The following is a 22,920-nucleotide window of genomic DNA, read 5'->3' as shown; positions in this document are numbered from 1 at the left end:
AATAAAAATGTAACAAAAAGGGCCATTCACTGACACTGTATATTTAAATTGCATACTTTATATATTGTTGTAGACAATCTTCGACTATATTGTTTACATTTAATTTTTAACACAATTTTCCCAGAAAAAGTTCCATTTTACAAACTTCATGTGTATACACACACATAAAAGTATGTTCTAAATACCAATTGTTGGATATTCCAGGGCATAGTGTAACATGGTCATAACATGGGCATAGTGTTCAAGTCAAACAGTCCAAGTCACTCAGCGCACAGAAAATAATGAAATTGAAATGTACGTATATTAATTATTGTTTTTTTATCTTCTAGGTTAATAATAACATGAAATAATATCACGAGTTTAATTATAAATTAAACATGAATTCTACAAAGGAAACCAGCTATGTAAAATATATGAACACACATTAATTTATAAATCCATAACAAAACTTTAGTAACACATTTCAAATGTCTTTGTGCAATGCATAATGCATTTTAAAGCACACAATGAATTACTTAACCTATAATAATAACAATTATACACAATTTATTAATATTAATATTAATAATTTACACGATATAAAATCACTTTGCAATAAATTACAGCTAATGATTTTGTATTTGTAAGATCCAAATTAAAGATCCATATGCTTGAGGTTTATTATGCACAAAAACAGTCTGGGTCATAACCAGTAAATACTCAGATGGCAAACAAATCCAAAAGCGTCAATAAAGAGTGTGGTCAGTAAACAAGTCAGAGTTCAAAAAACCAAGGATCAGAATCAACAGCAAAATCAGAAGGACTAGGCAACAGCAAAAACAGGGCAAGGCAAAAAAGTGTCATACGCAGAGAAAAATCCAAACAAATCACAGCTCGGAATTTACAAAATCTTTTAGTAAGTCTACGCACATATTAAAAAGTCCATGTGCTTTTTATAGAGAAAACACAGGAAATACGAAAAGCAGCAGAAGAAGGGTGGGCTGGGGGAAATGGCCAGGCTGGATTTTACAGTATCAAAAGGATAAATACTTTGGCCTATCTGTTTGGACAACAAGCAGACTTATTCAGGTTTTGCACATTTTATTGTGTTACAGATTTAATTTCAAACAGATTAAATTGGCTTTTTGTCATTAATCTACACAGTAATCAATAATGGTCAAGCAAAAACATGTTTTTCGATTTTTTTTTTAATCTCATTTAGATAAGTCTTCAGACCCTTGGCTAAAGGCACACTTTCAGAGTTTGCTTTGATTATCCTGAGATGTCTCTAGAACTTGACTGGAGTCCACCTGTGGCAAATTTCATTTTGAAATTTGATTTAGTGGAAAAACATGATTTAGAAAAGCACACACCTGTGTGTATACAGTCTCACTATAAATTGTAAGACTGTATACACACACCTGTGTGTATATAGTCTCACAATTTATAGTATATGCCTGACCAAAATTTAAGCCATGAAGTCCAAGAAACTCTGTAATCAAATTGTGTCAAGATATAGATGTGGGCAAGGGTATACAAATGTATGAACCTGCAAGTAGGATAAGTATCCTACTTATAAGGATAAGTAGGACAAGCATCTCAGAAATACTATTAGGTCAATCAATCAGGTTTTTATGGTATAGAGGCTACATGGCAGCCACTGCTGGGTAAAAGGCATTTGGCAGGCATTTAAAATGCACTGAAATCATCTGACCAGCCCTCTCACTCCAACCCAGTGAGTGCTCCTCAGATTATCACTCATGAGAATGAGTGCTGATTGATTCAAGAGTAGCTGGTAACTTCATCGATAACTCTCTTGTCTCAAAACCCAGCCAATCTGCAATCCTCTGCACAGCCAAGCCGTAGATGGTGGACCCATTGGATGGGGGTCCATAACCCATTGTACTACACTCATCCTTCTCAGAGTCAGCACCCTCCATCAGGAACAAATCTCCCTCCTCTTCACAGTCATAAGACTTGCCCATAGTGCTGGGGTTCCCTTGGATGCACATTCAGGATCCACAGATCTTCTAGTCTGAGTAAGAAATCCTCCACTGGTTCCCATACTGCTTCAACCACAGCCTGCAGGCCCCTGCACTCCTTGTGGCATCAACTTCGGTTGAGAGTCCTGAAGACAGCTCTAGCGTGGAATTACCTCCAGAGCATCAGGACCTCAAGGAAGTTTTTAGCAAAACCAAGCCTAGTGGCCTCCCTCCTCATCAGGCCTATGACTATCCTATTAAGCTCATGGCTGGTGCTTTGCCTCCTCACAATCTTATCTACCCTCTCTCAGCCAAGGAAATCCAAGCCATGGAGGATTACATCATGGAGGCCCTGGAACAAGGGTACATTCATCCTTCAACCTCACCCACATCTGCAGACTTCTTTATGGAAAAGAAAAAAGGAGGGCTCAGGTCATGTATTGATTATTGTGAATTGAACCAAGTCATGGTCAAGTACTGCTATGTGCTATCCTTAGTCCCTGGAGACCTGGAACATCTCGGAGAGGCAAAAATTTTCACCAAGTTCAACCTGTACAGTGCCTATAACCTCATACAAATCCGTGTGATTGATGAATGGAAGATGGCCTTCAGCACTACCTCTGGTCATTTCTAGTACTGCATCATGCCATATAGGCTATCTTGCACTCCAGCAGTGTTCCAGTGCCTCATCAAGGAGGTCCTCCAGGACATGCTCGGCATGTCATCGCCTACATCGACAACATATTCATTTACTCTGCATCCAAAGAAGATCACATCATCCATGTCGGAAAGATTCTTGCTCAGCTCCTGGAAAACCAGCTATTTGTGAAAGGGGAGAAATGTGAGTTTCACATGACCACAATCCCGTTCCTCAGCTATGTTATTAACAAAGAGGGAGTTCTCATGGACTAGGATAAGGTCTCCTGCCATCACCAACTGGCCAATCCCCACCACAGTGAAGGAGCTACAAAGGTTCCTGGGGTTCCCCAACTTTTATTGCCGGTTCATTAGAGGGTTCAGCTCCATCACCAACCCCCTCACAGCCTTACTAAGGAAAGAGCCCAACAGTGGAACCCTTCAGCTGACCAAGCATTCCAAAGTTTGAAGGAATCATTCATCTTGGCCCTATCCTGAAGCATCCAGATCCCTTCAAGCCCTTCATGGAAGTGGATGCTTCAGAGACTGGCGTGGGGATGGTGCCATTGCAGAGGGTTGGAGAGAAACCTATGCTTCACCCAGTGACATTCTGTTCAAAGAAATTGTCCCCGGCTGAACGAAATTATAATTTTATTATAATATAATTTTAGTATAATTTTATCATTTCAAATTATATATCTGTATCTCACCATCTCACCTGATACCAGACACCCAGGGACGCACAAAACCCACCAACTTCTCTGAGGGAAGTACCGGTGGCCCCCACCAGGCCACTCATATTCACCCATGTATTTAGACACTATAGGATTCCCAAAGACATAGAGCTTAGGAAGCCCAATTCTCTGGTATGGGGAAGTTTTATGGAGAAGCTAGAGGTATCTGTCAGCCTCATATCTGGGTACCACCCCCAATCCAATGGTCAGGTCTAGAGGGCAAACCAAGAAGTGGGCTGCTTTTTCATATTGTGCTGACAACCAGGAAGACTGGGCCCAGTTCCTGCTGTGGGCAGAATACGCCCAGAACTCCTCATGTCACTCAGCTACGCACCTAACCAGTGTGAGCTAGGTTACCAAGCTCCCCTGTTCCCCTGGAATGTCAACCCTTCCGTCAAGTCCATTCAAAGTTCTACAACAGATAAATGAAGTCATTTACAAGCTCAACCTACCATGCCACTGCCAACTTGCACCCACATTTCACGTTTCCAGCCACCCCAGGATCCTTATACGACAACATTCCCCCTCCACACCCCAAGCTCCTCTAGACATTGAGGTAAACGGTGTTGCTTCCCACACCAGGTAACACAAATTGGCCTACAAGCATAGCCACTGAGTACAACTTCCAGAACTCAGAGAGGCCTACATACGTGGCTGCCAAAGTCTACAGCACCCTACAGCCATCACAAACTCTCTCACATTCACGTTCATCTTCATTCTGATTGCAAACATCTGGACTCAATTACACAGTATATAACATACATACCCTCTTTGCAAAGTATAAGCTTAGTGTCCCGTATCTGCGATACCAAGCCTTTTGTTCTACTGATCTAGTGTTTATGATCACTACTCCACTTCTGGTTTTTGGTTTATATCTTTGTCTTTTGCCCAGTTTGCACATCGCCTGACTTCTGCCTGTTTCCTGACTCTGATTCTGCCTTACGTGTTGGATTTGTCTGCCTGTTCAAAAATAAAGACACTTAACCTGTAGCTGTCACCATCTTCGTTGTTCCAAGGATGTTGAACAGTTTTAGTAATATGGCTTGTATTTAATTACTAAAAACAAATGTCTCATTCAAATGTTTGCTGTTCATGTAGCCAGTTGTTTTCAGTCAAGCATTTTACTTCGGATGGCTCTTGACATGTTAATTGCCATTATTTACCCATTACAATACCGAAAGGTTGTATAAATTACTAGCTCATTAATTTTCTGCTCTATTTTGGTAATACATAATTATGTATATATTTTTGGAATGTCTTGTTGCACCACTACCATTTTGTAAATCAAACCTAATTTACCACTGTATCTGTGAGCATATATTAGTTGTTAGTATGGAATAAAAATGAATAAAATTAGCATTTTTATATTTGAACTGTTTTTGGCCAATGTTCTCAAATCTTCTAAGTTAATTTAGTTAATTGGTTTCTAAGTTAGTTGGTTAAAAATTGCCTATACTGTAGGTTGTGAGCACATGCATAAACTGGCATATGCATCATTACAACTAGCCACTATTTCTTCCCTAAAGGTCATTGATGTTACTATGATGAATTAAAAAAAAAATTATAAATCAATAAATAAATAAACAGTAATGTTCAGATATATAGCCATGGTGCGGGAACTAAACCTTTAATTCAGTTACTGTATTGCTACTTTATTGCTTATTTTTGAAAAGCGCTGATCGTGTTCTTTCCCCAGTTGTAACGAAAGGAATATTTGTAGACAGAGAGAATACATCTTAAAAATAGACAGCAGTGCTGTTTTTCAAAACATTTAATACCAAAAACATAGTTTGCATAAGGTCTCAGTAGCATCTCTCTGGCAGCATTCAGATTTAAACCCAGATTTAAACTGCTAGGATTCCAATTTGTGGAAAAAAAAAAAGTAAACAAGTACTTTTTAAATAAGCAACTGTGGATTTAGTTGTTATTATACAGTTGCAAGAAAATGTTTGTGGTACCCTATGGAGTTACCATAAGTAGCACTTCCTATGAAATAAAAACACATCATAAATGCTTTTGGCCTTTGCTCAAGCACTGCAGCCCTCAGCACTATATACAGTATTTTTTATGTATGAGACAAAAATACAGATAAATAATTTGGAAAATAAGAGAGGGAGAAATTCATATTCACACTAATCAAAATTATGTGCACAGCCACATAATTTTCATATGTAAACCACACCCTCCTGGCCTTTACAGTTATTTTCATTATGTAAAGACTTGAACATTAACAGGTAATTTAACAATTACTACTTATATATTTTTTCAAACTCTACAATACTGACAACCCAGAAGGTGTGTGTGTGTGTGTGTGTTTCATAGGACCAGCATAGTGTGAAGCGTGGAGCAACACATTTAAGAGTATCAAGATATCAGGTTACCAGAAGGGAAGCAACAAACAGTAGTGTAACCAAAGCAAAAAACAAAACAACCAAAAAAAAAAAAAAAAAAAAAACAGCGCAGGTGGTTTTGCGGGTGGGTGGGCCATAAAAACAAACAAACCAAAAACAGACTAAGACAATACACTACATATGAATATTGATACACCTCTCTTTCTCACCTCTCTTTCTCAGGCATGGGTCATTTGTGTTTAGTGAATGATTGTGAGATCCTATGATATAAATATTAACAGATTTACATTTGGTTAACAATGATTTGTTTTTGTTTTGAACATGTTTCTATTTATACAATCTTTAATAACACTATTGGTAATGCAATATTCACAATCTTACAATGCAATCTTACAAGGTATAACTACATAAACTTTTACATTTAATTAGAAATGTAATGCAATACAGCTTACATAATAACAAATTTTTCTTTTTATAGGTTTTACAGTAAAATTCAAGGAATGGATTATAGACCAGTCTATCATCTCAGAGATAGACTTTAATAGCTAATTCTGTTTTGTTTTTGGTAATTATGAAGCAAAGAACTTTGCATGCTCTGATGTACATTCTGATTGCATTAATTGCTGCTCTTGGGTGTGTTATGCCAATATTAATTGTTATCAGGATGTTGAATTTTTTTTTTTTTTTTTTTTGTATTACTAAAAATGAATGTCTCATCTTAAGAGACCAAAGGCCAAGAGACAGCTGGTAGTTTTCACTCAGGCATTTTACTTTGGATGGCCGTTGACAGGTTATTTTGTACCAAATACCAAAGGTTTGTAAACATCACTAAATCATTACTTTTCTGCTCTGCTTTAGAATTTTATATGTGTAATTAGGGGCCCAAGCACTGATTGTGCGTAGACACCCTATAATTATTCTACCTTTAGGACCATGGCATTAACTGCCATTTTTGCTACTCCTTGTCCAAATTGTGTCCATGCTTCACCAAGTTTGGCTCACATCATCTTGAGACCTGTCTGAATAACTGTCTACTGCCATTGTAGCCATTGAATGTGTTAGGAATTTTGATATTCAAAACCGTTCACCTGTAACGTGCTGACAGATGCAAAAAAAGAAAACAGGATGTTAGGGTGTATCTCAGCAATGCATCTACATATCATTATCACTTGATAAGTGTCTTCAGGACCATGCCCTGAAATCACCCAAGAAGTTAAGGACTGCATCACCTTGTGGTCAAGAACTCTAACAACTTTCATTTTTTTCCATGTATCATTTGAAGAATTTGTGCTAGATGTGCATACATCATCTTCAGACTAACCTGGACAAACATTATCAAAAGAATGTTGATATTCCCGATGGTTTGCCTGTAACTTAGTGTTTGGGGCTCAGACACAGTCTCAGTGTTTAAGTCTAGGCTGAAAACATATTTGTTTAGGCAAGTCTTTTGTGAATATTTTTTTCTTAGGTACAGGGGCAGGTCTGAAGAGTTCACAGGCATAGAGTGTTGTGGTGAACTGGGTTGTTTGGATGCTGTCGCCCCCCCCACTCTCACGTGTTCACTCAAATTTGTCTGCCTTATGTGCCAGGGTGCCCTCATGTCTGTGTTAGCTTGTGGCTCTCCCTTTTAGTTATGCTTTCATAGCTAGTCTTGCCAGAGTCCCTGCTTGCACTCTGCACGCAAAGTACATTGTCCGTAACCATTAGAGGACAAAAGCTTACCTAAAAATCTCTCCCTCTCTCTCCATCTCTCTCTCTCTCCCTCACTCTCTGTCGAGCTACACATGTTTTTGTGATGAAAAAACTTAAACCAATATAAATCATGTCAGAACTTTTCCCACTCTCAATGTGAAAATGAAACATATAAAAATTAAGTGAAAAACATTCAGAAACATTTTAGGGAAAACAAATAGGAAAAATAAAAATGTTATAATAACCTTGTTGCATACGTCTGCACATCCTTTTATAATTAGGGATGTGGCTGTGTTCAGAATGAACCAATCACATCCAGTCTCATGGTGAAGCAGCAAAGTGCTTTAGGGCTGCTTTTCTTCAGCCAGAGCTGTGGGTTTTATCAAGGTGGATGGAATCATGAATAGCTAAAATACCGATTTTAGTGTTTTAGTGCAAAACATTCAGGTGTCAGCTAAAGCTTAAGATGAAAAGGAATTTCACCTTTCAGTACGACGGTGACCCAAAGCATACATCCAAAACAAACAAAGGAATGGCTTAACCAAAAGAAGATGTTTTTGAATGGCCTAACCAAAGCCCAGACCTGAATTCAAATAAAAATCTGTGGGGTGACCTGAAGCAGGCTCTGCGCAGGAGATTCCCTTGCAATTTGATTGGTCTAGAATGTTTTTGGAAGAAAGAGTGGGAAAATATTGCTAAGTCAAGATGTGCCACGCTGATAGACTCTTACTCAAAAATCCTGAGCAGTGTAATGAAATAAAAAGGTGCTTCAAAAAGTATTAGTTTAGGAGTGTGCACACTTATGCAATTACTAGGTTATTGTAAGTTTTTTATTTTTCTTTTTTCCCTATAAAAGTTTCTGTTTTTTTACTGTATTTGTATACTTTGCAATTGCACATTAAAGGTGAGAAAAGATCTGACATGCTTTATCTTAGTGTCATTCGTTTACTTCACAAAAACCTGTATTTTAACATGGGTGTGTAGACTTTTTATATCCATTGTAAAGCCAGTGAGACATGTAGCACTCACTTAATGAGCAGTTACCTATTTCAGTGCCATGACTGCATTTGTTGGGGAAAATGTACAGTTTCATGAGATTTGCGTATCCTAAGTAGCTTAGTGTATCTTCTTCTTCCTTCTTGCTTAAACCCAAAATCTATGATTTACAAACAAAAGAAATTAGGATAAACCTAATGAAATATTTAAAAATGAATAAAATTAGACATTTGCACTATTTTGGCCCATGTTCTCAAATCTTCTAAGTTAATTTAGTTAATTGGTTGCTAAGTCAGTTAGTTAAAAATAAACTATATAGAAATTTTTGTTCTAGTTGTGAAAATATGCATCATCGGTCAGCAGTGGTCAACAGTGATGGCTCCTCTGTCATTTACAGCTTCTCTGTATAATAATATTGATTTTTTTTTATATGTGTGTTTCTATCAAATGTACTGATTTGTATTTTTGTCAAGTTTACAATATTAAAACAAAAAGGGATCACTTTCCCAAATTTAAAACAAGAATATTTGTAGAAAAATAGCAAAAGTAATGAAAACATACAGTACAATCTTAACAAGTAACATATCTAAAGTTGCTGTGCATTTGAGGGTTGCATATCTAAAGACCTAGAACATTTTAAAATGAGCTCTGTATCAGTTAAGTGACATATTTAAATTGATAATGAAAAACATATAATGTAATATTTCTTAGTAGAAGGATATTTTCTTAATACAGCCATGTCATAGATATACAACCCCTATTAAATATTGCAGGTTTTAAAATCATATGTGCTAGCCTCATCATATCACAATATCATTTCACTTAAAAGGCAATGGCTACAAAAGTATATCCCAGACACTCAAAGGCCAAGAGACACAGTATCATGGCAGCATCATATGTAAATTTAAAACTCATGGTACAGCAGCTAGGCCAGGACTTCATGCCCAGACACCTGGCTGCACTGTACTCTCGACCAAGAATCACATAAAAAGTATATGGGAAGTATGGAAACAAAGTACAATTGTAAGTAAACACTATTGCTAAGTAGGCATTAACAAATAGGTAGAGGTAGGACAGAGAGCAAGATGGATATTTGAAAAAGCCAAATGGGAAGGATTTCAACAAATTTGTGAATAGGAAATTAAATGAATCTATACAAAAAACATGGCAATAAGAGCATCAGATATAGCCAATTCTAAAAGTAAAATGAAGGGAAGCAAAACGTTATTACCCTGGGGGACAGAAAAGAATACAAACTATCTGTGAAAGACAGAAATAAAATGAATAGTATAAAGAATGCACACTGTCCAAAATTTGATGGAATGCAAAAAGTGCACAGGATTTGGTACATAAAATTGTGAGGAAGGTAAAAAGGAAAATATTGTAGAAAATTTTGCTCAAATATAGGAAGAACAACTCAGATAGGAGAGGTATGATAAGAAAAACAGGGAATGATAAGAAAAACAAATAGAACTGGACAACGCTGGGAATATCCTGTAATAGTACATGAAAGAATAACGGTAGTTACAGATAATGAGAAGGCAAAGTCACTAGCTAAAACATTTGTTAAAGTCCACAGTAATGAGAACATATCAGATGGAGAAAAAAGAGGGAAAGAAACAACAAAATAAAAACTTCAAGGTGCTCTATGTAAGATAATTAAAAAGCTAGAAAGAAAATTATAGAAATATTTTAAATGCACCCTTTCCACTAACAGGATTAAAGAATGCACTTTTAAACACGGGAACAGTATCACCAGATGATGAAGTATGTTATATTAAAACGTTATCAAGAACACATACTGATATTTACTGATGAGTCTAAAGATCAACAAACAGGTCATGTAATAACAGCATTTGTAATACCAGAATTGACGATTAAAGAATCAAGAACATTGACAGATCACCTCTCAGTGTACACTGCAGAAATTATTGCATTAGGTTTAGCTTTACAGTTTATAGATGGGAGTAAGCCAGGGAAAGTAATTATATGCTCAGATTCCAAAATCAGTATTAACAAGCTTACAGTCACACTTATGGCACAGCAGGTAGGACATTCTGCATGAAGCTTAACACATATACACACAGTTAGAACAGTTACGAATTCAAGTCAAGTTTATGTAACAGATTACTAAAATAGATTGCCTTAGCTGAGAAAAAAATTCTTCTGGTTGCATGTTGTAGATGATTCTTGAGGAGGTCCAAATGTCTAATTTAAGTCTAATTTTTAAGGTTTTTATTTCACTCACCCACATACATCCAGATCGTTGTCATTTTATGTTGTCTGTTTGTTAGTGCATACAGTAGCCTTTTGTGACCTAGTACACATTACCTGTGTTACTTATTTACAATCTTAGAATCAAACTAGCTGAAAAGCTAAGAGATAACTTATACACCGATCAGTCATAATATTAAAACCCCTGACAGGTGACATAAATAACATTGATTGCAACAGCACCTGTCAAGGTCTAGGATATATTAGGCTGCAAGTGAACAGTCAGTTCTTGAATTTGATGTGTTGGAAGCAGGTAAAATGGGCAAGCGTAAGGGCCAAATTATGATTACTAGATGCCTGGTTCAGAACATGTCCAAAACGGCAGGTCTTGTGGGATGCTAATGGTATGCAGTGGTTTCTACCTACCAAAAGTGGTCTAACGAAGGACAACCGGTGAACCGGTGACAGGGTCATGGGTGCCCAAGGCTCTTTGATGCGTGTGGGGAGTTCCAGTCCCACAGAAGACCTACTGTAGCACAAATTGCTGAAAAGGTTAATGCTGGCTATGATAGAAAGGTGTCAGAACACACAGTGCATCGCAGCTTGCTGCGTATGGGGCTGTGTAGCCACAGACCAGTCATAGTGCCCATGCTGAACCCTGTCCACTGCCAAAAGTGCCTACACGCGCATCAGAACTTGACCATGAAGGAATGGAAGAAGATGGCCAGGCCTGATGAATCACACTTTCTTTTACATCAGGTGGATGGCTGTGTGCATCAGGATCCCTTTCAGCAAGATAATGCACCCTGCTACACTGCAAAAATTGTTCAGGAATGGTTTGAGGAACATGACAAATAGTTCAAGGTGTTGACTTGGCCTCCAAATTCCCCAGATCTCAATCCGATCGAGCATCTTTGGGATGTGCTGGACAAACCAGTCCGATCCATGGAGGCCCCACGTCGCAACTTACAGGACTTAAAGGATATGCTGCTAATATCTTAGTGCTAGATACCACAGCACACCTTCAGACGTCTTGCGGAGTCCATGCTTCGATGGGTCGGCGCTGTTTTGGCGGTACAAAGGGGACCTACACAATATTAAGCATGTTATGGCTGATCAGTTTAACTGCATGTCTCAATCCCATGCAGTAAGGACAAATGACGTTATGTAATTTTGCCTTGAATATTGCCATTTTTTAAAGTTTGAATGTACACATTACATTTTTTACTATAGGTATACTGTATTTTTTTCATATATTTGTTCATTTAAACTAAATTTGAAGTGAATTACTCAGAGCAAACACAAACAGCTGATACCACCGTGATCACTAAGTATTTGATATTAACCTATTATAAACCATTAATAAACCATTAAATGAAGTAAATGATTTAATTAGATTTTGAATTATTAGTTTTCCTTACAGACCTTTAGGTCTTTGTTTGGTCTCAGGTGTATGCACAGCTAATTTATTGCTTCCACTGTGTAAATGAAAGCCCTTTGTAGGACTAAATGCTAATGGTTAGAAATAGAAAAGAACAACATGCTTGTTAATATTTGACAATATTTACACCACAAAGTTTAATGTAAACAAATATGCATGAGACAGGTAATTTCATGTTATGTGGGATCAACAGCAGTTTTTTAAATAGCACAATTCATTTGGATTGGTATGGAGGGATTCAATGGATTGGAATCAGTGGCGGACACTTTAATTTCAACATTTAATAGTTGTGTCACATCCTAATATACTGGCCTAGAATGTGTCCATTATATAGGACCCACATTAAAAAACTGTTTTATCAGAATAAGCATAGTCCATAGGGGTGTATCGATGTTCTTACTCTTCCTAAAGCTTCTCTATTATAATATTCGTATTACCACAGTTTTATTAAACTCACTACAGATTATTTGCTGATCAAGTAACATAATGAGTAAATGATGCTGTCCAAAGATGAAGCATTTGAAATGATTATAATAATGTAGTTTGGCTCTTCCTATGTTTTTACCACAGGTCATAGCATCTCCCATTTGCCATAAAACTAAGAATTGAATTTGACAATAGGGCTTCCCACTCCTACAAAATTGCCGGTGTGTCCTTATTTCATTTTAGCAAGTAAGTTTTCAAAATGAGTAAGACTTGTGACAAGATCACTTAAACTGAATGGCCAGATTTTTAAGCTGTAGAAATAGAAACTGACAAACATTTTATTTTTAGTTTATTATAAAATGTTTTAATACAAGGCAAAGCAAACTCTAGACAGTCTTTATAATTATTGTGTGAGAATCAAATGTTTATACTTGCAGTGTCATGAACATTTTTAATCTGTACTCTTAGAATTCTTAGTCTGAGCACAAGAGCACTAATTTTGGTTAAGTGATTTGCTAAGAGCACATCGGCCGTGCTTATTAGTCTGTGCTACAATAGTAGCAAAGAATCATTAGATCATTATTAGAAATGTATTACTTCTTTTCATAAAAACTAACAAATCATGAAAGTGAATCAAGGAAAAAATGTATTACAAAATGGTTTGAAAGCTAATGTGGCATAACACATGCAGTAATTCTGACTGTATATGTAATGCAGGGGAAAAACACAGTGTCCATTTGATTGAATTCATTAATGATATTACTAGAGCAGCATCAGAACTTGACAGTTGAAACCTTTACAGTGAAAATTCTATTTACATGCATTTTGAATATTTTTAACAATGCATTCCTTATCTCTTTGGTTCGGACACCGTAGATAATTGGATTGATACATGCGGGGAAAAGAATATATGTGACACCCAGAAAGGTATTAACATCAACTGGAATTGAAATATGAAGATTTCGTGAGAGAAAAGTAACACTTCCTATGAAATAAAAACACATCATGACAATTAAGTGAGTACTACAAGTATGAATTGCTTTTGATCTTTGCTCACCTGCTGCAGCCCTTAACACTACATACAGGATTTTCACATAAGAGACAAAAATGACAGATATATCAATTCCAACAAAACAGATAATCACAGCAACCCCAACTGCAGTATTTTTTGCAGTAGAACTACAGGCTAGGCTAACAAGAGCCATGTGGTCACAGTAACAGTGATGGATAATATTTGACCCACAGAAAGACAGAGATGCAGCCAAACCAACCAAAGTGCACATTATTGTTCCACTCCTGATCAATGTAAAAAGAAGCAGTTTCACAAACATAGAGGAGTTCATAATTGCTGTGTAACGAAGTGGATTACAGATTGCTACAGAGCGATCCAGAGCCATTGCTAGGAGAATAGTAGACTCTACTGAGGAAAAGAAGTGAATGAAAAACATTTGTGTTAAACACCCAACCAAAGTTATTTCATTTAAGTCAAAGAGGAAGCTCAGCAGCACTGCTGGGACAATGGCAGTAGGTACAATGATGTCAACCACTGCTAAGCCAGACACAAGTACGTACATTGGACTGTGAAGTGTCTTTGTGTTTTTGATTACAAAAAGTATTAAAAAATTTCCAACAAGAACTAAAATGTAAGTAAGCACAAATGGCAGGAAAAGCAAGTGTCTGTATTCAAAAGTCTCTGGGAATCCAACAAAAATAAACTTTGTGTGTGTCAAGTTTGCTCCTTGGAATTCCTCAGTCATGGCACTGTAAATGAGACATAATTTCAGACAAAAAAGTAGCCATTATTTTGGTTTCTAGAAACTCTAGATAGCTAGACAACACCTGAATAACTATGTGTTCACCTTGCCAAGTATAAACTAATAATGCAAGTTGTTAATACACTTTAAGATACTTTCTTTCAGCTAAAAAAAAATAAAAGTGCTAATTTCAGTCAGTCTAATCATAGGAATTTGTTGCATAAAATGTAGGTACCTGCCTTAGGTATTCTAATGCTTTGTCTTCTTGTTTACCTTGGTCATTCATACGGAGAACACTGACAACCAAATGAGCTCTGCACATAACCATGTGAATATATACACTCAGTTGACCTTTTAGTCCCATAGGACTGAAAAACCCCAACAATAAACAGTAACAACTAACCAACATTGCTACATACATACAGACTGTATGTACAAACGTAGGGAAAAAAGACACATTACACTTTCAAGCAGCTGGTTAATCATCTGACAGTAGGTTTATCTTCATAATTTGGGCATTTTAGATGGCCTTGAGAGTACTAATGCATTATATAATTAATTGTGTTTCAGTGGCAAAATATTTGGTATTTTTTAACAATGAAAAGTGATAGCTAGGGTGAATATGTAGTCAATAATTTCAACTATCTAACTATTGTCTACTTTTAATCTGTCCATGAATTATTTGATATAATCCAGACATGAGCCATGTCTTGTTGTAAGAGCTGTTTTGTTCTCATAAATGTAATGTAGCTTCTTGTCATTGTTAAACTGGTAAGCTAAAGTGCCTTGCTCAAATTGACATTCTCCCATGACAATATGTACTCCAGATACTGTATTTGTTCCAACCAGGCCCCACATACAAGTTCACTAATTAATCATTACCAACTTTGCCTTATTTCACTAATGAGCACTGGTCCTTAACAATGTGCATAGTTAAAACAATGCCTGTAGCAGTGATGGCCCTAGTTTAATGGCAAGGTCCTAGATATTATAAAGACAAGTGGTTAATTGCCCAGATTCTTATAATAAGCTTGTTTTTTTAACCAAAAATCTTAGCTCCTACTAAGGGCCCATAGCTTTATTGTTGCTGTTTTTGTCACACAACAGAATGCAAGTATATCATAATTTAGTGAAATTAATCAGTAAATACACTGTGAGAAATGAATACATGATTATTAAACCTATGTCAGTTTGTAATAATATCAAGCTTGAAATATTCTTGTTCTGTTGGCAGATAATCTTTACAATTTTAAGTACTTATTTCTAGAAAGAAGCAAAATTATCTGTTCATTCCATATATCACATATATCTCACACACACATACATTAAATTATGATGGCTAGATGACTGGGGTCAGAGCATCTCCAAAATGGCGGGTCTTGTGGGATGTTTCCGGTATGCATTGGTTAGTACCTAACAAAAGTGGTCCAAGGAAGGACAACCGGTGAACCAGCAACAGGGTCATGGGCGCCCAAGGCTCACTGATGCACTTGGGATGTGAAGGCTAGCCCGTCTGGACCAATCCCACAGAAGACCTACTGTAGCACACTGCTGAAAACTTTAATGCTGGCTATGATATAAAGCTGTCAGAACACACAGTGCATCGCAGCTTGCTGCATATGGGGCTGCGTAGCCACAGACTGGTCAGAGTGCCCATGCTGACCCCTGTCCACTGCTGTAAGCGCCTACAATGGGCACGTGAGCATCAGAACTGGACAATGGAAAAATGGAAGAAGGCAGCCTAGTCTGATGAATCACATTTTCTTTTACATCATATGAACAGCTGGGTGTATGCATCGCTTACCTGGGGAAGAGATGGCACCAGAATGTACTATGGGAAGAAGGCAAGTCGGCAGAGGCAGTGTGATGCTCTGGGCAATGTTTTGCTGGGAAGTTCTGGGTCCTGGCATTCATGTGGATGTTACTTTGACAAAAGCCACCTACCTAAACAATGTTGCAGACCATGTACACCCCTTCATGGCAAGTGTATTCCCTAATGGAAGTGGCCTCTTTCAGCAGGATAATGCGCCCTGCCACACTGCAAGTCTTGTTCAAGAATGGTTTGAGGAATATGACAAAGAGTTGAAGGTGTTGACTTGGCCTCCTCATTCCCCAGATCTCAATCCGATCGTGCATCTGTGGGACGTGCTGGACAAACAATTCCGAGCCATGGAGGTCCCACCTCGCAACTTACAGGACTTAAAGGATCTGCTGCTAAAGTCTTGGTGCCAGATACCACAGCACACCTTCAGAGGTCTTGTGGAGTCCATGCCTCGACAGGTCAGAGCTGTTTTGGTGGCACAAGGGGGACCTACACAATATTAGGCAGATGATTTTAATGCTATGGCCGATTGCTTTATATACAGTGTAGGTCCATAAGTATTTGGACAGTGAGACAATTCTTGTAATTTTGCCTCTGTACACCATCACAATGGATGTGAAATGAAGCAATCAAGATGTGATTAAAGTGTAGTCTTCCAGCTTTAATTAAAGGGGTTTAACAAAAATATTGCATTAACCATTTAGGAATTTCAGCCATTTTTTTACATACTTCCTCCATTTTCACAGGCTCAAAAGTAACTGGACAAACTAACAGTCATATATATTAGGATTATTTTTAATATTTTGATGCAAATCCTTTGCAGTCAATGACTGCAGGAAGTCTGGAACCCACTGACATCACCAAATACTGAATTTCATCCCTTGACATGCTTTGCCAGGCCTTTACTACAGCCGCCTTCAGTTGCTGCTTGTTTGTGGGTCTTTCTGCCTTCAGTTTTGTCTTCAGTAAGTGAAAAGCATGCTCAATTGAGTTGATGTCAGGTGACTGACTTGGCCATTTAAGAAAATTCCATTTCCAAGCTCTAGGGTTGCTTTCACGGTACATTTTGGGTAATTATCCATCTGTGTGAAGTTCTCTCCTATCAGTTTTGCAGCATTTGACTAAATCTAAGCAGAAAGAATAGCTCTATATACTTCAGAATTCATCCTGCTACTTTTATACCAACGTTCATTCATCCCTGGGACTTAATTTGTGCTCTTTTCCTGAATGATGCAGTGTCTGTGTGGTCTCAAGATTTTTATATTTGCATATCAATTTGTACAGATGTTTGTGGTACCTTTAGTTGCTTGGAAATTGCTACTAAGGAGGAAACGGACTTGTGGAGGTCCACAATTTTCTTGAGGTCTTGGCTGAGTTCCTTGGATTTTCCTATGGTATCAAGAGCAAAAAGGCACTAGCTCTAAAGGTATGCCCATATATAGCCACAGGTGCACTCACAATTAACTCCTAATTATAACAATTGGCCAATCAGAGGCTTCTAAAATTATATCAATTTCTAGAATCTTCACACTGTTTAAAGAGGCATTCAACTTGGTATATGTAAACCTTTGACCTACTGGAATTCTGAGATATTGAATTAAAGCTGAAATAAATGTGTCACGCATCGATTGTTTTAAAATTACCTCTGATGTGAACAAAGTAGATACCTTAATTGTCTTGTAACAATTGGTACATGTATGGTAACATGAAACATGTGGAGTTGTGAAAAACTGAGATTGAATATCTTAGCCTAGGTATTGTAAACTTTTGGCCTCAACCGTACTCGTCTAATGTTAACTTGACAGAAAGGATGCTGCACCTTGTGCATATTTCAAATGGGAAAATAAAGACGCAGTGGTAGATTACTAATGTGAGATGAGACAAAGTAGGTGGGGCTTCCAGGGTGTTATCTGACATTTTATTTGGGGGACAGAAAGAAGACTGCACTTTTTGCTTATTTTTGAGTCATAACTTGCATCAGTGTGCTATTGAAATGTGGAACTCCTACACAAAATGCATAAAGGTTGGCAGGATTGCTGATGTTCACTGGACTGTTCTTCACAGGTCTACTTTATAGGACTTCTGTCAAGGGCTTTCAGTAAAATAAAAGGATGCTTTGCAACCAATTCTCTGTTTGTGAAGTTCCATGGAACTTCTGTCATGCTGTAACTAAGGAAGACTCTAAATACTAGAACAGCAAAACTGTAATATTTTGTTTATTTCAAGGCTTAAGTGTTCAGGAAGTGGAGCAGATATGACAGCACAGTACAGTTATAGTCTTGTCCGCAACTGACATTTTCCTTTCGTGTTGGTCTTGACATCCTTTCTGATTCTGAGTGAGAACTCAAGCCTTTTTTTGTTACCTTCTGAGCTTCAACAATGTTAAAGACAGGGGACAAACCACAATACACAGTAGTAAAAAACAAACAAAAAAAGAAAACAAGTTTCAACAACTATCAACAAGGATGCACAATAAGATTTCACAACAACATACAGAAATACATAAGATTAAATACACAAACTAATAAGGGAATACAATGCACAGGTGGTAACCATTATAAAATAAATCCAATCTTGAGATGGTATGGGAAATATGCTGAGATGTGCTGAGAAATAAAAGCTGACCTACAAATGCAACCTGAGACTGCTGATTTTTTCCTGTTGACAGCTAATATTTGCCCCAATTGGTACCGAAACCCAGGAGATCAGTGCAGAAGGGAAGTCACGCAAACATGGAACCAACTCCCCAAGAACAAATCTTCCAGTCTTTAGCCCAGATGCAGGAGCAGCGATATCAGGCTGACCTCTTCCACCTCCTTACTTGCTAGTGGTTCCGGTCAACACCACTGGAGGAAGGAGAGCATCTCTTCACGTACACCCACCCACTACTTGACTCTTGCAAGTGCTGGCTGAGACTGGACCCTGCACATCCATGGAAGTCATTAAGAGGGTGGCACAGGAAGAAATCATTGCCTAGAGAACATCAGAATGGGTCCAATGCTATCAGCCAACTTGCTGACTGAAGCTGTCCAACTAGTGGAGGATCACATGTCCATGTGCGCAGACCCAGAAACCCAGAATGCCATCAGGCCCACTACCAAAGCACCGCCTACCCCAGTACCATGGCAGATGTGACTACCACCAGCCGCAGCTGCTCAGAGTTCAGAAGCCCCATTGTTCCAGATAGGCCTTTCCTCCACAGACCCTGGTAGGAGAGACCAACATGGTTGATGAGAGGAGAAGACACAAGGTACATCATTTATGTCACATACACTACACGAACTGTATGAATTAATGGGAATTAAAGCAATCCACATCACTGTTTACCATCCACAAACAGATAGGTTTAATAAAACTTTAATAAAATGCTCAAGAACTTGATTTGTAAGTTCATGCACAAGGATAACTGAAATCAGGATAAATGGTTCAAACCTCTATTATTTGCCTCTACAGGGTTTTCCCTATTGGAATTATTATATGGGTGGAAGCTTTAGTGCATGCTGGATGTAATCAAAGAACACTGAGAGGACAGTCCAGTAAAAGTTCAGTATATCCTCAACTTGTGAGCAAAACTCCACACACTGAGGCACTTATCATGGGATAATTTGCTCCAGGCTCAGGAGTGGCACCAAGAGCTGTAAAATAGGCACTCCCAACTAAGACAGTTTGGAGGGATGCTCATATCAGTGATAGGTGATATGAAGGGGATCCACATTGTCATCTTCTGTTCTGTCCAATGTTTCTGCAGGGATCTCAGCATGTCTGGCAGACACCATGGATGGCAGGTCATCAGATGAAGCTTAATCTCTGCAAAATTGAGCTGCTGTACATCCCTGGAGACGTATCCCCATGTCAAGGAATTGTGATCTCCCTGGACAACTCTCCAAACCAACTGTCCTTCTCACCTCACATTGCTAAGCTGACTCACTCTTGCCAGTTTATCCTCTACAACATACAGCTATTTGTATTCATAGAAGGCACTCAGGTGCTGGTTCAGTCCTGGCTTCCTAAAGCTGCCCACGTTGGATTTAAAACAATGATGCTTGCCATGCTAGCCTTGGACCAACACCCAACTACATTAAACACTTCCTCCTATCAATCGGACCCACCTGCTCTCAGGATACAAGGAATACATACATCAAGGCTCTTCTCCGTCCTGCCACCTAGGTAGTGGAATGAAGTTCCCCTGACTGTCCAAACAGCTGGCTCATTCACTGTCTTCAAAGGAAGACTAAATACCTACATCTTCAAAAAGTACTTAAATTAGCACTTTTAAAAGGAAGGAAGTGGGGGTGAAGTGGCATACAATGCGTCATGATACTCATCTGTTGGTGATCATGGTGAGTTTACATACTTGTACTGTGTTTATCCTTTCAAGAGACTGCTGTGAAACAGAGAGAGACAAAGCCACACACAGCACACACAAAAATTGTAGTTACTGAAAATTGGAAATTATTATTGAACTTGAATGAGGTGTATTGAGACCACTGAAAATTGGAAATTATTATTGAACTTGAATGAGGTGTATTGAGACCACTGAACGAGGTATCAGAAACCATCATGCAAACTTCACCACATAGCATCATCATTAAGTCCCTCACCAGCCTCCACCAGACACAATATCAGCCTCTCCTTGACCTGTGCCATGAACTACAGCAGTGATTTGAGGCTATTGTTCAGGAGCTGGCTAAGAACCAATGGGTTCTTGCTACTGCAAGAAACTGTGCCTCCAGCTGTGACTGCCATCTTTGACCTCTCCCACTGGCCTGGCCATGATGATCACAAAGATGTCCTCCACAGACAATCTGGAGGTAGCTGTCACTGTGCAACTGGGGTACGAGACCTGTCCAATGCCTGGACAGGTTTGCTGGCGCAGTAGGGAAGCTGTGTATTTCTAAAACCAGCGTTTCCTCGTGGAAGTGGGAACAATGATCCAGATCCCTGACATGCCACAGGCCTCCCCTGATTGAGCAGGAACATACTGCCTGTCAGTGCGTATAGGGAGTACACATTGGGCCTTGGTGGACTCGGGATGCCTGATTCAATGTGGGGCCTTGGGAAATGCATGACTGGTGAAGGTGAGGTGTGTCCATAGGGATGTTCAAGAGTATCCGCTCATGCCAGTCATTATTCAATTCCAGAGACAAAAGCATAGAGTAGAGGTTAGTCCTCACTTCACCCCTCCAATAATACTTGAGATGAATTGACCCGATTGCAAAGGATTTTCATCCAAGTATTAAAATTATGGTTATATTTACAATTATGTCACTTTGTCCAAATATCTTTGAGCCACTGAAAATGGAGGTACTTTGCTTAAAATGGCTGTAATTCCTAAATGGTAAATGCCATATTTTTGTGGAACCTCTTAAAATAAAGCTGAAAGTCTACACTTTGATCACATCTTGATTGTTTTATTTCAAATCCATTGTGGTGGTGTATAAAGGCAAAATCACAAAAACCCTATCATTGTCCAAATACTTCCTAACCTAACTGTAAATGCACAGACCACTTCCTTGGTTCTTACCAAAGTCCACTGCGGTCCTGTCCGCCCTGAAGACACTGCAACTCTCTAGCTCAATGGCACAGCTAGGAATGTTGTTGTTAAACCAAGTTTCTGTAAAAATCATGATGTTGCATTCCATAATCCACAATCCACTTATTGAATGTTATCTGAAGTTGCAGTTTGCAGTTTATATTGCTGCATCTCTATTTTCTGTTGCTTTTACCTTCTTTCCCTCCTTTTATTCTTTTTCTGCCTTTAAGTCTTTGCTCTCTCATTCTCTCTTCTTCTTTCTCTCCACTCTTGTCTCTATCTATTTCGTATTCTTCATTGCTCTCTTTCGCTCTGTTGAGGAATAACTAAGCTAAATCTAGGATATGCTTAACGTTAAAGTATTTTAACAAGGGAATTAATAACTGTCTAGTTGGGTAACCTTGCAGAATGTTTTCAAATCATCACAATTTTTTCACTGAATCGTAACAGTCCTGTCTTGACCCTGCTTTGCCCTTCAGTAACCTGAACTAAACTAAACTAAACTAAAAGAGAAACTTCTTCAACAACCTCAGCCTCCTTTTTATGTCCATGTCAGTGGGGTCTCTCTTCACTGCCTTCATGAATAGCGTTGCAGGAGTCTCGGGGCAGGGGCCTGACGGCTGTTGTGGGTGCTGCGGTGTAAACTTTTAAAATGACAGTAGCAGTAAAGGAGAGCGCATTGTTTTAATAAATCTGAGATGGGAAAAATCATTACCCCAAAGCCCTACCCCTAGCGACACCCACCTCCACTCTTCTAGGAAGGCTTTCCACTAGATGTGGAGTGTAGCTTTGGGGATTTGCCCTTTTAGCCACAAGCACATTCCAGAGGTGTTCAGTGAGGTTGAGGTCAGAGAGCTGTGCAGGCCACTTGAGTTCTTTGATACCAAGCTTGGCAACTCATATCTTCATGGACCTCTTTTTGTGCACAGGGGCGTTGTCTTTCTGTAGCTGTTGTCTTTCTTTGGCTAGAGTACCAGTGAAGGGAAATTGAAATGCTAATGCGTATAAAGGCATTCTGGGCAACTCTGTGCTTCCAACTTTGTGGCAACAGTTTGAGGAAGACCCACATATGGGTTTGATGGTCAGATGTCCACAAACTTTTGGGCATATAGTGTATTTTGTGGTGGAAAATCTTGCTTGCTACTCAGTCTCAAAACATTCTTTCCTGAACCATACTCTTAAGACTGACTACCATTCAGGATTGCTACCAATAATTACATGTTAGATCTTAAAACATGATTGTAATAAGTATAATTCTAGTGTAGCACCGGTATTATATGTCAAGCTTGGTACAAATTCATTCTATATGTAGATAATAATCTATAGTTATTCCTATCCCAACATATAGAAAAACACAGAA

General features: G+C 38.4%; 1 protein-coding gene across 1 annotated transcript; it reads right to left on the bottom strand.

Annotated features, from left to right (window-relative positions):
• Nucleotides 1–11,747: 11,747 nt before the first annotated feature.
• On the bottom strand, nucleotides 11,748–14,150 carry LOC113539069 (odorant receptor, family 55, subfamily E, member 1). Its single transcript, XM_053239892.1, has 2 exons — nucleotides 13,285–14,150; nucleotides 11,748–11,783 (listed from the first exon to the last, which is right to left on the bottom strand). The coding sequence occupies exons 1-2, from the start codon at nucleotides 14,023–14,025 to the stop codon at nucleotides 11,748–11,750; spliced, it is 777 nt and encodes a 258-aa protein (XP_053095867.1). The 5' UTR covers nucleotides 14,026–14,150.
• Between the last annotated feature and the right edge of the window lie 8,770 nt (nucleotides 14,151–22,920).

Source organism: Pangasianodon hypophthalmus, chromosome 14 (genome assembly GCF_027358585.1).
Source record: "Pangasianodon hypophthalmus isolate fPanHyp1 chromosome 14, fPanHyp1.pri, whole genome shotgun sequence".
Taxonomy (NCBI): domain Eukaryota; kingdom Metazoa; phylum Chordata; class Actinopteri; order Siluriformes; family Pangasiidae; genus Pangasianodon; species Pangasianodon hypophthalmus.
This window is presented reverse-complemented; position numbering and strand designations above follow the sequence as displayed.

What these genes read in the sequence shown, in the direction of transcription:
- LOC113539069 (XM_053239892.1), bottom strand. Translation starts at nt 14,025, where the DNA reads ATGTACGTACTTGTGTCTGGCTTAGCAGTGGTTGACATCATTGTACCT. An exon ending in TAAGGAATGCATTGTTAAAA is followed by an intron (nt 11,784 to 13,284) that starts ATATTCAAAATG and finishes TACATTCAAACT; the next exon opens with TTAAAAAATGGCAATATTCA.